This window comes from Numida meleagris, chromosome 4 (assembly GCF_002078875.1).
Source record: "Numida meleagris isolate 19003 breed g44 Domestic line chromosome 4, NumMel1.0, whole genome shotgun sequence".
Classification (NCBI taxonomy): Eukaryota; Metazoa; Chordata; class Aves; order Galliformes; family Numididae; genus Numida; species Numida meleagris.
This window is the reverse complement of record NC_034412.1, coordinates 40,509,794-40,533,033: the sequence shown is the minus strand read 5'-3', so window position 1 is coordinate 40,533,033 and position 23,240 is coordinate 40,509,794. Positions and strand designations below refer to the sequence as shown.

The 23,240-nt window shown below is 41.0% G+C and overlaps 1 protein-coding gene and 1 pseudogene across 3 annotated transcripts in view; one reads left to right on the top strand and one right to left on the bottom strand.

The window, feature by feature from the left end:
* Positions 9,361 to 13,361, bottom strand: LOC110398105 (annotated as a pseudogene).
* Positions 11,834 to 23,240, top strand: part of SNCA (synuclein alpha) — a 66,928-nt gene continuing 55,521 nt past the window's right edge. The window contains exons 1-3 of one of the 3 annotated variants that reach the window (XM_021397072.1): positions 11,834 to 11,934; positions 14,976 to 15,121; positions 21,433 to 21,474. In XM_021397072.1, the coding sequence (XP_021252747.1) occupies positions 15,001 to 15,121; positions 21,433 to 21,474 (163 nt within the window). In that variant the 5' untranslated portion in view covers positions 11,834 to 11,934; positions 14,976 to 15,000. Of the gene's footprint in view, positions 11,939 to 13,192; positions 13,614 to 14,975; positions 15,122 to 21,432; positions 21,475 to 23,240 lie in introns of those variants that run through there. The other 2 variants (XM_021397071.1, XM_021397070.1) reach the window with 2 other exon arrangements.

The window sequence follows — 23,240 nt, the reverse complement described above, 5'->3', positions numbered from 1 at the left end:
AAGGATTGGCAGCGGGGGTGCGGGTATTTTGCTGGAGATCTCTGCATACCTGAAGCATTCTGAAGGTAAGTAGCTTCTTTGCTTTATTTCTGTGCTCATGGCTGTTGCACTGAAAAAATCCTCAATTACTGTAGTCTGGGACCTAGCTGCTCTTCTGTCATTGTTGAGCTTTCCGTTGTGTTACAAGGGTAGTTTTCCAAATAGGTATAGCCCTTATGACAACATATTTTTTCTTTTATTCTCAATGGCATTAGGGGAGATATGCCTCAGTGAATCTACAAAATCATTTTAGGCCAGATCAAGAGAGCACTTGTGAAGTATACCACCCACACTGCTTGACTTACTGGCATGCATCGCAGGCAAACCTTTCCTTTCGGATGAGAATAAAAGTGCTCATTGCACTCATGGTTCTGTCCACTGAACCAAGTAAGAGCTAGTCTGGAAAACCCTTATTCCAAATACATACGCTGTGGATCCTCTATCCCTAGCACCAATTGCTTCCCTGTATAGTTCTTTTCTTACAATACCATGCTACTTGTTAGCATTGATGTGGCTAAAGTCTTCCCAGGAAGGCCTTCTAGTGACCAGAAATATTACAACCTTCTGTGGAATTGTTGACTGTTCAGGAGACAAGGTCCTAAAGGTGGTAAGGCCATATGACATGATCTAGAGCTAAAAGTCTGTTGGTCACTCACTCTGTGGAATTGCACTGAAGAGTACAGAGCAGCCAACAGACCCCTGATGGGGACGAACTGTCTAAGGGCTGGAGAGAAGTGCACAGGATTTGCTTGCTGCAACTCTAAGCCACTCAGTTAATTTAAGTAGTCTAGAAGCAGGAGTAGCTGCCAGGACCCAACAGTCATGCAAAAAGTTGGTTAAGTACTATTTTTATTTTCTGTTGGGCTAATTGGTTGGGTTAATCTAATCTGATAGGCTTCATTAATAGGAGTGTTGGTTGGTTGGTTGAAGTTTAGATTTTTTGGGGATGGGAGGCATATGTTGTTTTTTTGCCTAGATTTAACTCAAATCAGTTATTTGAGCATTTGGATCTTCTTTAAAGAGCTTCTTTGGGGATAGGAATGAGGCAGACCTACTTCAAAGCTTTGGCTGACTTAGCACCTCATACCAGGCCAGATGTGGAGTTAGTTTTGTGGTCTCTAAGAGTATTCAGTGTTCTGTGGAGTTGGGTCTACCTTTTAGTCCAATTGGACAAGCAGTGTTAAATGGAAGTCACTGAGGTCAAATACAGCCAAAGATGGCTTGGGACAGCAAAAATATGTCAAATGCAAAGCTATAACACTGTTTGCTCAGAAGGATCTGGAAAGGAGAAATATAACCGACTTGTGGGGAAAAATTAAGACACTGGAAACGGTGTTTTCAGGCTGAAGTGTCTTAATGAAGCATCAAAATCTCATTTTTTTTCTTATTCAGAGTGTTAGTATCTCACAGCACAGCTGATCCCCACAGAGTGAAATATTATCGATAATACACAACAGTAGTGATGTCTGAAATGCAATCTTCTAAAATGACTAAATTGAAGTGTTATACCCATTATTTCTTGAAGGTGTTCTTCACACTGATTTTAAGTGAATAACACCAGTCAAATTTGTTTGGCTTCTCAAAAAAACAGCAAACTATCTTAGCAGATATGTTGTGAGTTGAAACACAAGCACGCTGATAATGGGGGATGCTTTCCTTCAGCAGAGCATTCAAGCTGATCACAGAAGAAAGAAAGCTGCATTTGGCTTTTGATGGCAAGAGTAAAATCTTCCTAATTCTGATTTATGCCCTTTTCAAATACGTTTGTAAGAGTTGAATATTTGAAGGGAGATTCCAGTGTACCTAGAAATGTGGTTATGAGGACACCAGCAGAAGATTGTACCTGTGGCATATACTTCTTGGCACTAAAAATTTACTGCTTGGTTAGACACTAACAGTACATAATTACTAAAAATAGATTGAAACAATAAGAACATTTCAGCCTTTCCTAAACAGTTTATGTATAAATGCTCATTACAGGCTGAAGCAAAATCAGTGATATTTGAGTGCCCAGATGTGGTCCATAAGCACTTAGCCTCTGCTTCTCCTAAATAAACCAGAGCAGAACCACTCCTGACAGCATGGAAAGAAAGATGTTGAATGGGTGTGTTGTGAACAAAGATGCATTAAGTTTAATGCATCTTGACACAGACAGTTTTGAACAACTGCATAAGCAATAATCTTGTAAGTGTGGAGCAAATCAGACTGCTTTTTCTTAGAATCTTGAAACTGCAGTAACTAATGCAGTATCTTGTGGTACGTTAGCAACAGGTTGAATACATGCAAACCTTGGCAGCAAGAAGCAGAGAAGATTACAATGGAAGCTGAAAAGAAGCAATCCCATCTAAACCAAGTTCATTGAGAAAGGAAGAAAAAGCCACAGTGATGCTAAACTCTCATTTTGCAGGGCAGTTGGTACCTAGGCGGGCAGTGGTGGGTGATTATTTGTTGATGTGAGTGGCTCGCTTGTTTCACTCTTACTGCTCCTTCTCACAAACTTTGTACTTTATTTTGTATCTTGTCATGAAACCCAGATAATATGCTCTTTTGAGTGAAGAATGCTTTCTGATAATTCAGAATATTTTACATGGAGAAAGACCATGAGATGCAGGTGACCTTCTGAGACACACTGATTCTGCACAAGTGCCGTATCTCCATTTCAAAACACAAAAGTATATCTGTATTTTGGCCTAAGGGAGGATACAGATGGCCTGTATGAAAGCAGACTAGTCTGAATAAAGCGTTTTTCTGCAAATATCAGAGAACTAACTACTTTTTAAAAAAGGAGATCCAACTTTTTAGGGAAGATAATTTGGATTTCTTACACAGAGCTGAAAACCCTGTGACTACTGATGGTGTGAGGCACAACAGTGGATACGGAATGTGTCTTCAAGACAGAGAAAAGTGAAACATGTTGTGAACAATTTTTTCTTACATCTTCTAATCTGTGATGCCCTTAACAAAATCCAGATATCTGAAACAACATCCTATTGTCAGGGACCCTGTCATAGATTTAGATCTTATTTGTTACTTTAATACTCCACAGTCCAGTCAGTGACTGATTTCTGTTGTTGTTACCCCTTTTTCCTTCTAACTTCCTCCAGAAAGTAAATAGACACTTAGCTTGGTAGTAAGCTAGGGCAAGAATGTTTGAATTTGGATTTGAATCAAATACTAACCTGTATTAACTAAAGCCGAAAATCAGTATCTTTTGTCTGTTAGTATCTGCCGACTCAGTATCACTGAAGCTTACTAGTATTTAATGTTTAATGCTGATATTATCACAAATAGCAATTAAAGATATATGCAATTTTGTTTCCAATACAGTAAAATAAAAGTATAGCTGTCTTAGTTTCATTACTCTGGCCTTTGAGTTAAAGAGAGATTATGAAATCGTCAAAATTTCTAGAATGAATTGCATAAGTGGGAAAAGCCTATTTGGACAATTAAATCGGTAGTCCTGGTTTTGGAGAAAGGTAGCAATTCTGTAAACATGGACCATCATTTAGCTGCTTTAGGGACTGACCTCACTCTCCCAAGCAGTAAAATACAAATATCCCTCTATCCAACAGTCTCTGCCTTAGTCACTTGATGGTACAAATGGTCTGTGGAGCAAGTGTTCCTATAGTTGGGCCTGACTAACTTTTATCCTGCTAGAGGCAGAACATGATTGCTGAAGCTTGTTGGCTTGGGGCATTTAAAATTATCAATTATCTGACAATTTGCTTGTAGGTTAGACTTTGGTAAATACAGCTTCAACTTCAACAGATACATTCTTTTTCTACTTATATTCCCTCCATAAACTACTATTTTCCCAGTACAAGGCTTCCACTCCATCACCTCTCTTTTCATGTCCTCTGTCCCTTCTTTTCTTGTACAGCCCACTTGAGGGCTCCTTGGGACCTGCCCTTACAAAACCTGTCAGCTCTTGCCTCTTCTCTGCCAGGTATCTGTGACGTATAACTTAATTACTTGAAAATGTTTAATGGCTTCTCTTCTGTCACTCTTTGCAAGTGAAGTTATTCTCCAGATTCCTCTTGACTTGCAAGTCTTCTCTGACTGTGACTAATGCCACCACACCTGCTGCTTTGTGCCCCTATATGGCTTTGCCCTCCCTTTGTCCCTTCCCTAACTTACTTGTCCAGTACTTAAGTAATCTTCTGAGTTTTCTGCCTCCTGTGCATCATTGCAAATGGGAGCACTTCAAACTACTTGTGAACTGGAGAACCTAACAGAAACTAAGACAAATAAATATTTTGTGGCAGTAAAAACATTGACAAAAAGGTACATGGAGTTGTACGCTAGGATAGGATCCTGTGGGAAGTACAGAATGGACAGTGAGCATACTTATTAGAACACGCTCGAGTAATCCCTGGAGTGTCCTTGGAGGCCTGAGACGAGGAACAGCTGCTGTGTTGCAAGGTCAAACATCTACACCTCCAGGTTGTACTTTACCGGACTGCTAACCACTATCTAACTGCAAGAATGCCTATGTGATGATATCCACTGTCCAATTAGCAGTGTTGTAGCGTGCGACACCTACCTGATGCTCTATAAATGTTGTAGTCGAATTGCAATAAATTAAGCACTACATGATAACCATATTGGTACAGCGGGTGACTTCGGCGTGCGCGCTGCGATAGGATCCCAATAAGTGATTCAGTGTAATAAGAAAATGGAGGCAAAGAAAATGGAATGCGTAGTCTTATACAGATACTTTGCTTCATGTTCCTGCTATTCTTGGTTCCCTCTGAGGAGAACTTCAGGTTACTTCTGGAATAAATAAGAATAGAATGATATCCATAGTTAATACTTCGGAAAAGAGCTGGCTATTTGTGACTGTCATGAGTCTTTGGAGATGGTAGCAGTCCTAGCAAACAGTATCTATGGGATCTAGCTGGTTGGGAATCTTGTCTGTTGGAATCAGAAATGAAAAAGGAATTGTGTTGCTTTTTCTTTCTAGAGAAGACTAAGTTTTTCTTGCGGCTTAAAGCAGTGAAACATTAATCAAACTATGTAGTCTTTACCTACTTTTTCTGTATGTTGTTTCATATATATTTCTGCACACTGAATATTCAATAAAATGTCTCTACATAGCAAATTTTGATGACCAGCAGATACAGTGTTTTTGTTTATTAAGTGTGTCAGATAAAACACTTGCAGCAACAAAGCAAACTTTTTCACAGGCCAAATGGGAAAAGGAACTTCTGTAAAGATGCAGTTATGTGCACGGATTGCTCATTTGCTCATCACCTCTGGGCTATTAATACCTCTGACAAAACCGCAACCTGTTTGAAAACTGTCACTTTGCTTTTGTGTGCTATCTACCTCCCTTTACAAATTATAGAAAGAAGACAGTTTGATGGAATGAAATAAGCTACTGTCTGGGTTTTGCATTTGTTTAAATAGTTTGCTGATGACTAATGTTAGTACCTAATTAAAGCTGCTGCTTTCCTGGTGTATCTCTTGAGAAATGCTGCCATCCAGGTAATTAATGTGCTGTGGCTGCACTGGCTCAGATACCTAGATTTCAAGCAGGCTACTTCAGAGCATACTATGTTATCACTGACCTTGGATATATTTGGTGCTGGCCTCTATCTGAAACAGGACTTGAGACTAGACAGGCATCAGAGTGGATCCTGCATGACAATTCCCACTTCCCTACTGTTAGCACTGTCAGTTATATCAGATAGGACAAATGTATTGCATCACATGTGAGGAAGACAATTCTTTCTCTCATTCACAGTCAGCTTATTGGTGCTACGTAGTGGGAAACTTCTTAAAGAACAATCAGTGTTGACTTTTCCAGGCATCCTTTGGTCAGCCTCATCTGATCTACTAGATGCCTCTGAGTAGAAACATGCTGCTGCAATGCTGGCCTCCTTACCACTTGAGCTGTTGCTGTTCAGAGTGCAGCTTCACTTAAGGTCCCAGGGGGCAGAGCTGCTTTCCACTTAAACACTGAATGTCTAGCCCAGACGAATTCATTAATTTATGAGATGTTATCATTGCTTATGTAAAATGTGATATTTTTGCGACTTCAACCTTGACTACAAGTAATGGAATCGAAGGTCAGGTAGGTTTTCTCTGTAACAGAGATAGCATAAAGCTGTGAGATGCTTCTTTCCATTGGTTAAAGAGATATCAGGATTGTGTCAGTTGAGCTGATATTTGAGGTCTGAGATGTACCTCAGCCTCGTGTTTTATTATGTTATCCAGCAAGGTCAGAGGTGGATGTTGGTGGTATGGCAGTGGAAGTTGAACTTTCTTGTGAATATTCTGTCACATTTTGTTGCCATACAACAGATGACAGCAGAAGGGCAGTATGACAAAATGGTGTCTGATAGGGAAGTGCGTATCAAGCAAAGGTGAGGAATTGAATTAGTCCAAGCGGAAAAAATTGCACCCATTGACATACATCAATGTTTGCTGAAAGTTTATGGGGACCAAACAGTGAATGTGAGCACAGTGAGGCTGTAGGTTGTGTGTTTCAGCAGTAGCAGCAACAACATGAAAGATAAGCCATGTTCCAGATGGCCATTCAGATTTTTATTAGCATGGCACACAGGATCTTCATCATTGCTGGTGAAAATTTATTGTTAATGGTGGTGACTATATTGAAAAATAGTGTGTTGTAGTTGAGAATTTGCTCTATCAAAGAGTGTTACTGTGCTCTTTGTAGTTCCCATGGACATAAGAAATACTTTCAGAGTGAGCTATGTATATACACACAAAGAAGTACACATACATTTATGTGCGTACATACCTCCAACATGGTATTTTGGCATATACATTTATCTCAGTTAAAACATTAAATATATACTTAAAAAAATATTCCTCCTCTCATATATATATATGTATGTAGGTAGCTATGCTTATATTTCAGTTGAGTAAACACCACTAGAAACCTCAAGCAAGTGAGGCAAATGCATTTAATGAAGTATTAGACTACAACCGAAGCACCCGTGAGCAATACTAGGTATGAAGAAAATGATGTACCAACTCTTAGGCTTACCTGTGAACAAATGAGAGGTCATCTTTGATGTTTCTGAGTTCTGGTTGAGAACAGCAACATTTCTCACAGGGACCTGAAAGATGACAGAAATGCAAATTTGTGATGTAAGAGTATGAAATTGGCCTGAAATCTCAGTCAAGTCTAAATACAGATAGTGACCTCTCCTGTGAGAAAGGGTAAGACTGAAATACATTTGCAGAAAAAATTGCATTTTTGCACAGTTAATGAATTTGTGAAATTAAGGCAGCTTTCAGATTATCTGCAATCAGTAAAAAGACCCTACAGTGGAATAAGTGTCACCTGTGAATAGCCTCCCCATGTCCTGTCATTCTATAGTGCCACCATAAACTAAGACAGGTTCTTTTCATTCTGCATATTTTCAGGTGCTCGAAGGTACCTTTCCTCTGAGTAGCATCATAGCAGTTCTGTGGTAACATGGAGCACATGTGAGTCACTCTGCATAAACAAGAGGATGCTTTCAAATTACTGTATTCAAGGGGACATCTTTCCAGTGTTTCTGCTTGAAGAGTTTTAAATATGAGTTGTTTAACCTAAAGACAGCACATTCTGATCAGTTTTACTCTGCAACATTGTTCACTTGCAAAAAAAAAACCTGTTGTTTTCATAGTGATAAAGTCATTTTCTTGATATCTAGCTGCTAAATCAAGATGTTAGCCCACAGTGCAAGATTGTCTGAATGAGCTTTTATTATTACTTAATTGATTTTTGCTCTAGATGCTTGTGAAAAGTAAACAGGGCCATTAAATAAAGATTTGCTTTGAAAGTGATCAGTGGGCAACCTGTTTGCTAGAATCCCCTCTCCAGACAGGAAAGGCTTCTGTGGAGAACTTATTGTTATACCAGCAGTACTGAAGAGACAGCCTTAAAAAAAAAAAAAAAAAAAAAAGCTGTTGTAGACAGTGTTGTGCAAACAGGTATTACCTTGGAGATAGTGTTCATTCCCTTGCATATTTAATTCTGTTCTTCACTAAGTGCCACCCATTTTTGGACTGAATTTCAGAATGGTTTTCTTCTACCTTCTCTGCACATCGCCTTCTGACCTTCAACCTAACAGCCACATATTTGATGTACCCCTGACTCTCTCAGGATCATGCTCTTTGTGTGGATGATCAGGAATGAATGTGGGATCATGGACTATTTTCACCATGGTGCATTCTCTCGAATAATGGATGTTTTTTCCATAGTAGTCCACTTCTTTACCTCACGCATCAGATCATCTTTGAAGGGGCATGCAGTGGAATTGCCAGGTCACAGCCTGAACCCGTACGTGAGCACCAGAGTGCCTGGAGTGGGGGAGCCCTGATCCACTCTTCCTCTCTCCCTCCCCTCAGTGGTACTTCTGGCCACACTTCTGGGAGTGTGTATGCACTCAGAGCCTGTGCAGTTTGCCTTCCCCCTCTTTCTCCAGCATGTCAGAGTTCAAACTGGAGAAGGCTGCATTCCTCAGCTCACCCCTTTTTTCCAGACTGTTGCCAGGAGGTGTGAGTTAATTGCTCTTGCTTTGATATCTTGTTTTATAGCACCCGTATCTCAAATAAAGGCTCTGTCATTGCTTTGTTTGCTTTACAGGGTATCTTTCCTTTATGGTGAATAGTATCTGCTTCCAGAGGATGAAGGCCTCATCCTGGCATCTACTAATACCTCTGTCAGTGGCTGAGTCCTTAGCAATGCTTCCCAGTTGGCGAGCTTCTCTACTATCTAGCAACACACTGGCCCCATTCTCCCAAAATTGAAGTAACCAGGTGTCAGCAGCTTCATTTGGGTGTCGTGAAAAATCTTTCCTCGAACTTCGAATTTCACTCATTTACAGAGGTCAAGTAGTATTGGTGACAATGTCTTCCTTACCACCTTCTTTTCTGCTAGTTATTGTTGTTGCCATCCTTGGTGTCAGTGAGAGTGGTCTTGTTGCCCCTCCCCTGGATTTTTTCCTCTTCTTCATCCTCTTATAGTTTTTGCTGTTGCCTTCCTCTGTGTTCATGACAGTGGGGGCCACTCTCCTGGATCTTCTTCCTCTCCCTTTTCCTTCTCCTCTTTCTTCTGTTCTAAATGAGGTGCTATTTGTTTCAATTTCCATCCTCTTACAGGGGCAGCTGACATAGATTCTGATGCATCCTGTGATTTATCAGGTTGCTCAGTTTTGATACTCTTTTTCTCCAGCTCGGTTTGGAGGATGTCTTGTTTGGTTTGGAAACTTCCTTTCTCAGCTTGGAGGCTCTTGCATGTTTTGGAGACTGTTTCTTGACCAGGATACTCTCCTTCTGAACCTGGAGGTTCTCCCTCTCGGTTCAGATTCTCTCCTGGAGACTGTCTCTTTTGGCTCGGAGACTCTCTTGTTCAGTTTCAAAGACACTTGCTCTCTGGGATACTGTTGAATAAGGCCTGATAAGCATAAGCCAGGCCCCAAATAGTTTGTGCCTCCTCAGATCCACCTGAGCTGCAACATCCCTGTCTCAAATATCTGCTCAGGCTCTCAGGATCTTGCAGGTGTTCTGGAGTAAAGTTCCATGACACCAGCAATGCCCATTTCTCTAAAGTCTCTCCCAAGTCCTTCCATGCTCCCTGCCACTCAGTATTCTCTGGCTTTGGGGAAGGCTCCCTCAAAATATTACAAATACAGATACTGAGTGATAATGATGAGAAGTACACTCAGGGAGATTGCCAACATGATGATCAGGTGAGCATTCAAAAAATGTGTAAGAGATGCATGGCAGAGACTGGAAGCCTGTTTAAAAAAAAAAAAGAAAAAAAAAGAAAAATCACATATCCTGTAAAATTAGCAGCTCCCTCTGGGACGTACCTTTCAATGTCCAGTACATGTCACATTGTATGCAGACACCAGAGAGGTATTTCCTCTCTGGAGTATCAGTATATTTGATTATACATGCATATAGCTCCGTAGAGCAGAGTGGTGAAATTAAAAAAGGCCCAGTATGTTATGAGTATTAAAAGAGGAAAAATGATGGAATGCAATCTCTTGAAGAACAGTTTTACAAGGGAAAGCAAGTAGTTGTTTTCTCTTTATAAAAGCAAGTTGGCTTGGTGCCAAAGAAAGATGTTGTACAACACCCAGAAAGTTGACAAATGTCCCAGGCTATTGGCAGTCTTGGACTTCAGGGCAGTCTTGGACTTCAAGGCCTGGTTTTTAGTACAAGTCCTGCAGTACTGATAAGCTTTCTAATGAAGCTCTCTGAGAGTAGAGAGAAATTTGTTCCAGAAGTACAATTTTCCTGGCCAATGCAACCAATAAAAATGTCAAAAGGTTCTGTTCTTCCTCCACTTCCTGTTTTCTCAACTGCTCAGCCTCTTCTTTCCTTCTCAGAGTCTATAGTTTTTGTCTCTCCTTTTCTTTGATCATTTCAGAGAGGAGTGTTGTACTTGATAGAGGACTTCATTACTCTATTTCTCCCCACAGAGGGATCATTAGGAGCTGATTTTTCTGCATAGTGTGCAAAAATGCTTTGGAAGGACCTACAACTTTGCAGATTGGACATGAAGGGGATGGAGTCTTTCTTCTTGGAGGAGAAAGTCCTCTGTCTTCTGCTTGCTGAGTATCATAGTGTTAATCCACAGCTCCTTCCTAACTTGTCTTTCTTCTGGCACTTTGAGGAGGTTTCTATGTCTTCTCACTTTTACTTAAGTCCCATTTGTTGTTGCTTGTCTCTTGCAGCTGTTCATTTCTATTGACAGACTGAGAGAGAAGTGACTTTTGTGGGCTTTGAAAATCCAGCTTTAGAGGGGTACAAGGTCCAGGAGGAGGTCCAGTGTTGACAACTGTTTCTTCATCTTCTGACACCTCTTCAGAAACTGAGCCATTCATGGAATTGGAGGACAGAGATAACTTTTGAAGCGCCTTACTCTTGACCAGTGTCCTGGTAATAGATTTCTGAATAGTGCTTTCTCTCTTATGTGCTAGTGAGGATTTCCCAGCCAATGCACCAATAAAATATCAATGGTTTATGGGCCAGTTTGGCCCAGTTCTGGGATTAATGGGATGGGGGGGATCCACAGACCTACGCTGAGGGGGAAGGGGGAAAAGGTAGGGAGATGGGCCTAAAAAGAAAAAAAAAGCAGCAACAAGCTAAGGGAGAAAACCTAATTTACTAAATATGATATTGGAATGCAAGATAAATCCAATTACATTGTATTTTTTGAGGCTAATAAATCAGTTTTGGACACTCTCGCTCATTTTATTTGAATGCCTTACTCTAATGCTGAAGGTGAGACAGCTAGGGATCACACACCACAGTAACGAGCAGTAAAAGAAGGGGCATCTTGTGACTTGTGAACAGTTCTATCTTTCCATCTAAATGGAAAATGGAAGCAGAACAGTTAAAGTCTTCTGGGCTATGTAGTTGTTCTTCTCTTCTGAGAATGAGGTACCCCGAGATGTCAACAATCCATAGAACTAGAGCATTAACTCTCTAACTCTCAGTGTTCTACGTGATGTTATGATGTGGAATACTGTGTTGGGGACCTAAAGGCCCCTGACAGAAGAATGATCCTGAGATGAAACAAAGCATTCTGACAGTCGTAAGGGAACTGATATTTGTGGCTGTAGCTGCAAATAACTTGTTTTGTAGAGAGAGCTGACCTTGGTAGTTCATCTTGTTTTTGCAAGGACTTGTTTTGCAAGCAGGTGTTCCACTTGGGCTCTGCATCACTCATTGGCCACAAGGCTAGAGCGTGCAAGTGGAAAAAAACATGCAGACCCAGGGGAGAATAAAAGCAGGAGAGAGGCTGCAGTGGAGGAGTGAAGAAAAGTGCACTTTGAAGCAGGGGATGCCCTGCTGGCACTACTTATCGCATCCACCATCACCATGTTCCTTCTCACCTTTCCAGCAGTTTGCTGTCTCTCAAGGGTAGGTAAGTAATAGTGCACTTGCTTAGGGAGTTTCTGCTTCCCACTTATGGGGATTATCTAAAATGGATGCCTGTGTGTGTATGAGTGTGTGTGCTGACTAAAACTCATAACCCTCTGTGCCGTTCTGAGTGCCTAGTTTGCTTGCCTCTGCTCCTAGGACACCCTGTCTCTCAAATCCACATGTGCCTTGAAACAAATAGTGATAACAAAAATCATAAAACCATGACAGCTTGTAACACAGGAGAAGGAAAATCATTGTCTCCATGCAGAAAGCATAGATTTTTATTTATTTTGATTTACTGTCTAATATTATACCTGTGTTTCTCCCCCAAAACTGGAAGGTAACACCACATCAGGTCTAGCATGATGAAGTAGGAATGTGTTGCACGTGATGAATAAGATGTGGTACTTCATGCAGTGCAATTCCTGGGCCATTTGTTAAGGCTTTCCTGGAGGACAGAATTATGAAGTAACAGTTTGTATTCTCAGTCAGCACCTTCTTACAAAAACAAATAAAACATATCACTGAATGTTTCGTTGGTTAAACTTAGTAGTGGAATAAATCCCAAGAAAGCTTACCAATCAGTAGAGAAATATTAAGAAACCTGAAAAAGAGTAAACTCTGCACCGTGTGCTCAGAATGGAAATAAAAGCAGAATCCATCAGCAGCCTGCCCAGGATGATGGACGGAAGGCGTTTTGTGTGGCTCACATCCCTGTATCTTGTCTATACCAAGCTCTGCTTCTCCTTTGGAGTGGAGTGACAGAACAAACTGTTTCTGTAAGGATTCACAGGATCTGTACAGCATGCTGACTGATGTACTGATACTGAAGGTCCATCTGTTCTAATACCTTGTTTCCCACAGAATGTGGCTTTTCAAGCCTACGCTCTGCAGCGATACAGAGAAGTATGATTGCTTTCCCTTTCAGGGGAAAAAGTGACTTGAGTGTAAAAGTACAAGAGGGGATTACCAGGGGCCCTGCTCTGTGCAATGGAGATTGCTAAGGGGTCTGACAGGTGTGAGGATGGGCTTCTCATCCTCATTTGGATAAGATTTTTTTGTATTTTTGCAGCAGGGTTAAGACTCACATTTTATCTGTGAGAGAATGACCTGCCATCCTTAAAAATGAGCTGGGAGCATGAATCCTGAGAGGATGGCAGTGTTCACTTCGAGTCATTCAGGCCTGGAGACTTATGAGAGAAAGAAAAGTAACCAATAGCTTGGGGACATTTTAGGAGATATGAGTGAAGAGAAACAGGTGTGATGAATTCACTACCAAGAGCATCCTTGCATGGCTTCTGAGTATGGTGATTCAGCCCCCGGGACGACCACCGGACGTGAGGTGCCGTGAGATGACCAGGACCTCAGCCTCCCTGCTTCGCATCGTTCCTATCCTCACCTCCCACTCCCACGTCACGACGCATACCCGACCCGCAGCACATTCCCACCCAGCGGGGCTGGAGGCTGGGAGCCGCCCCAGACGCCTCCTCCCACCTCCCCCTCCCCTCACCCTGTCTCTCCTTCACACTCGCTGTCCGCTGTACTGCCGTCGGGGCGGTGTCAGGAGAGTCGGCGATGTGCTGAGAAGGGGCAGCTCCCATCAGGTCTCTCCACGCTTCGCCCTCCTCCTCCTCCTGCCCTTCTCCCCCCGCCTCCCTGCAGCGGCGGACCCAGCGGTAAGTGGTGGGGGGGTGCGCGAGGGGCTCTGCTCCCCCGGGGCTGGGCAGCCGTAGGGGTGGGTGTGCGTACAGGTGCGTGGATATAGAGGTGCATTTACTGCCTAACGTTCTCCTTTGGACACGAAGGAAGGAGGGGAAGGGAGGGGAAACCAACGGGCGCTGCGGCTGCCGTGTGCGGGGAGCCTCTGCGTGCTTCTCTGCTCGCGTCGCCCTGCCCTTCCCCTCGGGTAGTCCCTATAGATAGAGACGTACGGGTGGGAGAGCCCTGCGCGTTCCCTCTCTTCCTTCCACAGGTGCCCATTTTTTATTTACACAGAGCTATTTACTGCGTTCTTCCCTCACGCTGCATCCAGGTGCCCCCACACCTGCTCTCGGTGGTGCCCGGGGTGTCACTGGGGCACGGATTCTGTCTTTCTGCCTGCCGCGGGTTAGTAGTAAGCTGCCCACTGCCTTCCTAGGCATGCCTTCCTCCGGCAGAGGGAAGGAACTGGCAGGCAGTGCTTCTTCTGAGAGGGGGAGGGGGGAGGGGGGGGAGGGAAGGGGCTGTCGGTGACGGGATTGTGGAAGGGATGCTGACTTGGTGGCTTTAATCACTATCTTTGTAGCTTAATTGTAGTGTGGGGCTGTATAGCTGCCACAGAACTCACTTGCTAGCTGTAGCGTGGTACGATAAGCTTTGCACGTTGTTGCCTTTGCTTTTTTGTAATTTTTTTTCCTGAATTTTCATACATGTGCTGGATCCATTTGGAAAACTCAAATACTGGCAGAATGATATGGGCTGCACACGCAATGAGTGAAGATTTCTCTTTTTAGAACGGGTGTTTGTAAAGTTGCTGGTATTTAAGCTTTTTCTCTGAATGAGAAGGTGGAGCATCAGCAAATGATGGGGTTAAATCTTGTAGTTCATATGCGAACAAGCTGTCCTTTGGAGGAGATGGTGGTGGGCAAGGAATGGATTTGATCCTTTCAATGGATGCACCTTCAAAAGAGAACTGCGTTATCAGTGACCTCTCTGTAGGTTTCTGTGGGAACTCCTAGGCCTTTCAGGGACTACTCTAGCTATGCTGTTTGATTCGCCATCTGTGACAGCATGTGAGAAGATGAAAAGGTGATTTGTGTAACTGAGCTCCTTGGTTTTCTAATTATTTAACTGTTTTTTCTATCTGAAATACTGAAAGCCATATTAGATACAGAGAGGTATGCGTATATTGCTAATAGAGATGTAGATAAAAGATATGTGTGTATAAATAATGTATTTTTAAAATACTTTGTTCAATCAGTTTTAATGATATCTTCCTTTTCTAGCAAAAAAAAAAAACAACTGAGAACTGTTATTGAAAGTGTGCTCTCTTTTTCTAGTGTTGTGTGAAGAAATCCTTCAGCCATGGATGTGTTCATGAAAGGACTTAACAAGGCAAAGGAGGGAGTTGTGGCAGCAGCAGAAAAAACCAAGCAGGGAGTGGCAGAAGCAGCAGGGAAGACAAAAGAGGGAGTCCTCTATGTGGGTAGGTGGGCAGCAAGGTCATGCTGCTGATTGGTGTTCCTGGACAGTCCCACTCATCTGAAAGAACGAGCTGAATTCTCTTTCTCTTCTTCTCTAAAATACGTAATCACTCTTAAGAGAGAATTAACTGCAAAGGAAACAAGATGATATTTGAACTCTCCTGAGCTCCAGCTCTTTGAAGACTTTGTTGTTCTTTGTGTGTTGTGTCACTTCTTGGTTCTTGTCACTGTGTTGTGCTGGCCGTGTGTGAACGCACCATGGGGCAGCATTTGTAATGTCATACAGGATAAAGTTGCCCAGTAGAAGAGGCCTTAAAATGCAAGTTACTAACTGGTGCTATTCAAGAAGCTTGCTATGTGGGAGGTAACTTCATAGGGTCCTGTAGAATGCCTGAGTTTTAAACAGGATTTTAAAAGAAAAAAAAAGAGGAGTTGATTCTGGAACTGAGCATAAGACACGCCAGTGATTTTTCTTGGAATAAAATGAAGCTAAGCATACACCCTGTAGAAAGGAGCTTACTTTCTTCCTTGACAAACTGTAAATAAAGATCCTCAACAGTAATGTTTTAAATGGTGAAGTGTCAGCTCCTTGTCTCTCAAAATTAACCTAATGTTCTGTACTTACTGTTGCATATCCGCAGCAGTTATTTTCCATGGCTTCTCGAAGAAGAACCTTTACAACTACTGAGCTAGGGCTGTTAGTCTTCCAAGCAGCAATGGATAAAATGGGAAGCAGTTGTCAGTTGACTTAGACAGGACCACGCAAGAGCCTTGCATGGAACCAGCGAAAAGATTCTTTTCAAGTCCCACACTGGTATGTTGATTGCGTGATCATCATCTTCACTTAGCAAGTATCAGACCTTAAAAGAATGTCTTGTAAGCACCACCATGAAAAAATGCACAGGAAAAGAACCTGCCAAAACCATATGAATAAGTTATTTAAAAAAAAAAAAAAAAAAAGGAACTCCTCCAGTTTATCAAAATCAGTTGCGTGATAGTAGAATAAAGGGGAAAATACACTCTTTTCTGTAGATCCTTTCTTTTTTGATAATACACTCTTTTCTGTAGATCCTTTCTTTTTTGATAATTTTGTAGCAGGGCAATTCTGTAATGGATGCTGCTTGTAGCTGGGGAAGTGTGTACAAATATCAAAGTTGAACAGAGTTAAAAACCAGAGGTATTTCTTTTAAATGGAAGAAGTGATGTTTCTATAAGTCTTTCCAGGATTCCTTCTGCCCTTGCAGGTTAATGCCAGTCTGTAACAAATTATTTCTACTCCACATAGTTTAGACTACTCATTTGGAATCTATTTTTTTTTCTCCTGCTTAGCCGTAGCTAAGCTTGATGCTCTTGCCAACAGAGAGAGAAGTCATTTTGAAAAGTAGTTGTAAGATGAATCTATTTTAAAATGAGCATCTGCTCATTTTCAACATCAAAATAGCTGTTCTCTCACTGCACATCATGCTTGATATTGGAATTAGTTTTCAGGGTATGGCTTTCTTTTTAAATTTCATTTTCATGTTGATCTTGAGCATGCTCTAGGGTCATTGATTTCTTTGTATTAGAAACCTGTGTTGTGTGCTGAAATAATCCTTGTGCCTGACCTCTTCTCCTGACTGTAATAACGTCTGAAACTACTTGTCCTCCCAAAGGCAACGGATTTCCTGTTTGTTGTCTTCAGAGACATTTTTGCTGATGCTGTACTTAATACAGCAGTTTTGCTTTCTATTTCAAAATTGAAATACCTTGGACAGCGAAGCCCTGAGCCATAATGAGGATCTGTGCATATAACTATAGCGATGTGAAGAAAGCACCTTTCCTGCAGCAGATAAATGCTTTTCAGGAGGGAAGAGCTGTATGCAGTTTCAGTCGTGCAGGCAAAACACCCTTTCATTAGATGTTCTCCTCAAAATTTGAGAGGTTATGCATCTGGGAGCGTGCTTGGGTTTAGCAAGCCAAAGTTTCCGTAGTTGAGTTTTCAAAATGATCAACTAAGGAATGGACCAGAGTGATAAACCTGCTGGATTATTGGTTCCTTGGGTTCTCCAGCTGCAGCTGGAAAAGCCAGAATTAAAAAGAGGAGAGAAAACATCAGAGCAGAAACCAACAGGCTCAGCAAATCGTAGTGGTGTTTGGGGACCTTGGTGAGGGCTTGGTTCTGGCAGAGGACAGCTGAAACTGGGTCACAGCTCTGTGCTCCCTGCCAAAGCAGCATGTTTAGGCTGCCCAGAACCCCTTTCTGAGCTCATTTCTGAGCTGGGAATGTCTCTGTGCTTCCTAAGCACACAGCAGGGCAGCTCATCTCCTAACAGCATAACAAAGACTGATGTGATAATCTCCTGGTTCTGTAGGCTGATAATGGTTGCAATCCAGAAGGTGGTAAATAAAAAAAAAAAAAAAACATCTGTCATCAGAGGGAAGGAGCAACTGCTTTAGGGATTCTAAAGGTTTCTTTCTTTGTACCTCTGTAGCTGGTTTTTCAGATATAAATTGCACAGCCAGATTCTGTTGTGAAAGCTACCTGACATCTTGCAAAGAGCATGACAAAATTAGACTAAGAGGGACATGTTAATCATTTTTAGTTTTAGCAGTCATCTAAGTGGCATTCAGCCTTCCACTGCTGTTTGAAAATGAATAAGATTAAGTATGTTCAGATTCCCAAGGTGCTATGGTCTCTCACTTAGAGATTACTTTACGTAGTAGAATTTAAGAAATTTGGGAGTGTAGGTAAAGTAAATAATGAAAATGTGTACCTTTCTGTCTAGATAATGGTTAACGATAGTAATAAATATTGTAACATACCTCTACGTACAGTGAGAGTCTGTTAACAATGGCTGCTGTTTAGGTTCAAATGTGAAACATACAAGCCCGAGGGAGTCTCCTGGAGGATTAATGAGGTTTTTTTCCTTTCCATGTGGAAGTCTTTTTCTTCCCTCCTACCATCCTGGGCAACCTGATCTCGCTGTAGATGCCCCTGTTCATTGCAGGAGATTTAGACAAGATGGCCTTCAGAAGACACTTCCAACTCAAAGGATTCTATGATCTTTGTCCTGCTTTTTAATACCCTAAATGCCCTTTAATACAGTCTGTAGTAGTTCTTATTATTTCAGTTCTGTTCTTTCAATTCCTCTGATGTCCTTCAACACTGACCAGCTGAAATACAGTGGTTTTATCTTGACTCCTACAGAAGTGCCACCAGGACCTTTTTTTTTCCTTTCAAAGAATGGCCTGATTGTTGATTAGGAAGGAGGACTGCAATATCATAAATTCAAAACTGGGTCTCCGTGTATCCTTCAAAAGATCTTGGTGTGAAGCAGTGAAGAAAAGAGTGGCAGTGCTTACCCACACTGACTTTGAAGCCAAGATCTATGAGTAAGGATAATGCTCCTGCATGCTATCAGTGATATGGTGCTGAAGGGTTCCTTTGATCTCTGTGTTGTTACCAGTGCTCAGTTGACTCCTGAGTCCTTGTGCAGTGCTCAGGAATGGAAGTTTCCAATCTGATCTTTATAGCCGTGAAATACTATAGCAGAACACAGGAATAGCTTATCAGGAGACAAGTTTGTGGCAGAAGAATTTACTGCCCTGTGCTTAACTGGCACATGCCCTTAGAATAGATCAGTGCAGACATGACCTATTTGGTGGGACCATCCAAATTCCTCTACTGTACTTTCCTTAAGGTTTCTTATTTTCCTTCAGTAATAGATAAGCTCTGTGAAGGAGTCAAGGGACTAGAGGTTCATCTGGTGGAATAGTGGGCTTCAGCACTCAGGAGCAAGTATTGTCCTTAGACAATGACTTATCCTTCCCCTGTTTTGGGCTTATGTCTCTCCATCTTCAACTGGTTCTAAGTGGTCTGAATCTCAGTAAGGGCTTGTTTGGTATATTCTAATCATATCTCAAAAGGCCCAGGGTTGAGAATGTTGACAAACTGCTGATAGTGATGATAATAAATTAAGGAAATCAAGAGAGTCTATTGTTGTTTTGGATAATTATGTAAAGACAAAAACTGTTGGTTTGGTTTCCTCTGAGTGACTCAAATATGTCCTGTAATAAGGAAAAACTGCATACTATGTGCTACTATTGCTCTTGATTCAACCAAGTAGGCATAGGTCAGTGTCAGATTATCTCTTCTCTAACTTCTCCATTCTTCCTGTTATGCTGAGTATAATGAGCAAGATTATTAATGTTTTGAAAATAGCAGTATGAAAGACAGGTAGTTTCTGTGACGAAACAGTGTGGATGACTGCTTTCATTCATTCCCAGCCAGGAGCTGTGCTAATAAATTCAGCTGTTGTATTTATAGACCTGTTCTGGCAGGTCCTAATGTTCTAAATCCTACTGTAGTTCTGACCGGAGAAATAAATACTTCCATACAAGTGTGCAGGAGTTGAATATTTAGATCCAATATATGCTGTAAGCTCTGGGCTACGGGTTAGCTGGTTCTTTATGTAAATGTGTTTGTTCAGTACAGGTCAGCAAGTTGTGTTTTTGCTAAAGAAAAGTCCTGCACCAGAAAGAGACCAGCGTTTCTAGATTAGCTGTGTTTACAGCAATGTTATGTGAGGTAAGAATCAGCCTGTGGATGTTCCTCTGAAGATAAATGCATTACAGAGGTCCCTAGGGAGTTCCGTCGTACCATCTATCTCTCACCCTCATCCTTCTCAGCTCTAGGGACCTGCATACTTGCATTTTCTAATGGCTTGGATTGCAGGCAATAACTTCAACAAGATGAATGAAATTTTGCTCAGGTTTGCGAATGAATTTAAAAGTACATTCTTAACATCAAATGTTCCAATAGATGTGCTGCAAGCCTAAAATTGCGTTTAGTCTCTTTGTAGCAGCCAGTGGAACCAGTCATTGCTTAGATTCCACATGTGTTTGTAGTTCTTTGCTTGTTCAGTCCTCATGGTGCTGCAAGATTGAGAACTGAAGTTCTCAAACAAGTCTTTAAGTATGAACACCTTGGATTTACCAAAATGAATGGTTCTTCCAATAGTAAATGTTTTCACTGAGAGAAAACAAACGACTCATTTTCAAAGCAGAAATCAAAGTAAGGGAGGAAGGTTTCTTGGCTGTTCAACTTCTTCATTATCTAAATGAGCAGGAAGTCATTTTACTTCATGCAACAATATTATTAAAGTTTATAGTGGAATAATGCTCTTGCTCATAGATAAGAGCCTTTTCAATGCTGCAGTCAATCCAATAGTGCCATAAATACGTGGCTTAAGCTCTATAAATTGGCACTAACAGCAAACAGTATTGATGAATGAGTTTGTATGTTATTTCAGTTCTAATTGTACTATCGTAAAGAATTATGAAAAAGTTGCTTTCTTCTCATGTATTTCTGCTAGTATCAGTTTGTGTATATATATTTGTATATAGTGATATGCTTAAATTACATAGGTATTAGAAGTGGCAAGTCAAAAACTCTGGTTATAATGTCTGAAATAATGAAATGCAAACAAAAAATGTAAAACGTACAATATTTTTTGATAGTTCAAGTCATATTATCATGATATATTTAAATGGGCATTCTGGAATTTGACTTTGTCTTCAGGGTGGCAGAGTTACATTGCTCAAACAGGTCTGATAGTATTTCTCAGTGCTGCACAAGCTCGAGGTTTCTGTCTGCAGAATCTTTACGTTGATTGTTCTTGTCTGTGATAAGGAGAGCACTGGATTAGGCAAACCTTGAGTTTGACCCATGTGGCACTTGTATGTTCAAGTACTGTCTGCTACCTAATGTTTTCCTTTCAGATCGCTCTTTGTCTAAATCCAGCCATCTTACAAGCTCCCAATGATTTTATCTACTAAGTCTTTCTGTAGGCTCAGTAATGCTTGTTAATCCCCTAGAAACCAAGATTTGAACAAGAGTTGTTAAAGTTATAAGGATCTTCTGGGAACTTTGGCTCTGATCTTCTAAAAATGCATGCATGAGTCTCATTAGGATGTTAACAGTAAGATGACTTCTGTGCAGAGTTGTCCCTGCGAGTTTGTGGAGTGGCAGACTTAATTAACATGACTGTTAAGAGAATGGCAAGAAAGTCAGTAAGTACAAGGAATAAACTGCAGAAGCGTTTGCAGTATAATCACTTTTGTATAGTCACTATGCGTTCACGTAGTTGCTCTTAATTGATAGTTTCATCCTTTCCCTTAGATGGATTTTCTCTCAAATTAATATCACTTGAATTAATGAGGAAATACTGCGTACAACTGTATGTAATCTCTATTCACTCTGCGTTATTATCCATATTGCCTTTAGTAATGCTTAAAAGCAAGTATTTTCAATTAAGTATTGCTCTTTGTTTAGGTTCCAGGACCAAGGAAGGAGTTGTTCATGGTGTCACAACAGGTAAGACAATTATCTCTTAATTTCTTGATTAATCAACCCTTTCTCAGTTTAAAAACTTGTGTATTTCTTTGTGAGCGCTCAAATTTCTGAAGGATGGTGAAATGTAGAAAAAATGAGAAGCAGAAAGCAATATTTATGCAAAATGCATACAGTTTTGTTTTACGGTCAAATATTTAAGTTTGATATCATTGTTTATACATAAGGAGGATTTTCTAAGCAATATTCTGAATCCAAGTCAAGCTATACTAGTGTGAGCCAGGAGGCTAGTGAAACCAGATTCTAAACAGAAGGAAATAACTCGTGTTTGTACAAGTAGATAAGTCAAAGTTATTTCCTTTCTGTTCTTTGTTTATTGCCAAAATACTCTATGGAGGAAAGTTATAAGCTTGTTGACATTTTAAAAGAAAGTCTTCAACTTTCTTGTGTGAAGAATTTCTGAAAGCCTGATGTATTTGTCCAATTCTGTTTCCTTGTGATCTGAGGAGAAAGAGTAGTGGGATCTGGAGGTGGGAGTGGAGAAGAGAAATACCACTGAAGGAGAGGATGTGGAAGGCTTAGTTGGGAGGGACTTGGGCATGAGTTCGAAGGTCATTTATCTGCTGATTTTAAGACCCCGTTGGAGTCAGTCAGGTAGGACATATGCTAGTGGAAGAGAAGGAATTACTGCAACAGATGAAGGAGGCAAATAATGTAGAAGAAACCTCCTTTATACAGTAGGGACTGTAAGAGCTGGGTAGAAAGTGAAAATTGCTGGGAGTGTTTGCAGTGAAGGCTAACAGCAGTGCCAGCAGCTTGTCTGTGCATAAGTCTTTTTGACAATCCACAGTTAAAGCCATGATGCAAAATGGGAGTTTCTCCTCTGTAGTTGTTAACTTAGCTCTGCAGCACAGTCATTGCTGCTAACTGCAGTCTGTGTGATTATACCCAAGCTACCATTAAGCTAGTTGCCTCTAGTATAGCTAGGCGTAACTACAGTATAGCATGTAGCTTTACTGCAGCAATCTGTGGCCAAAGAAAATTCCCATTGACTTAATACCTGGTGACTGGTGTTCTTCCTGGTTCTTCATCCTCGTCTGAGAACTGTTTCCAGCGCTACACAGACATTTCAGATTAGTTTTTGCTGCAACAACAGTATGGATGTGTCCCATCACTCCCTCCACTCCTAAAAGATTATTGTGACTCATCAATATGTCTCCCAGGAGCTGGTTGAGTGGGAAGATAAGAGGGAAATAGCTTGTAGGAATGAAACATGTTTCAGAGTTTTGATAAACTAATTTGAATTTGTCATGGTTTGGAAGATTTCCTAATCTTATTTTTTTAACTGCGTAATCTCTCAGTAGCAACGGTACTTTCAAACTTTCACGTTACTGCTGTATCTTCACATGGGTTCTTCTACAACTTCATTTTTTATACAAACTGAAACCAGTAACCAATAATTTGGAGCAACTAAGTAGGTAGCAGAATGACTGGAAATCTTGTACGTATATGGAGCACAGGAAAACTTGAGCTGATCATACTGCATTGAGTAGGATGTGTAATTTTATGCTGCAAAATATGAAACTTCTGGAGATTTTAAGAAAATGCTTGGTCAAGAAATTTGTGGTGTTTTTCCTCTTTGAAAAAATAGAATAGAAATGAGAATGGGAGTGGAAAAGTGCTTTTCTGTACAGCCAGATTATCGTTGATCTGTGCTCACACAAGTCAATACAGAGAATAAACTGTAGTTAGACTTCATTTGACTGTACTTGATATCAAAACTCAAATGT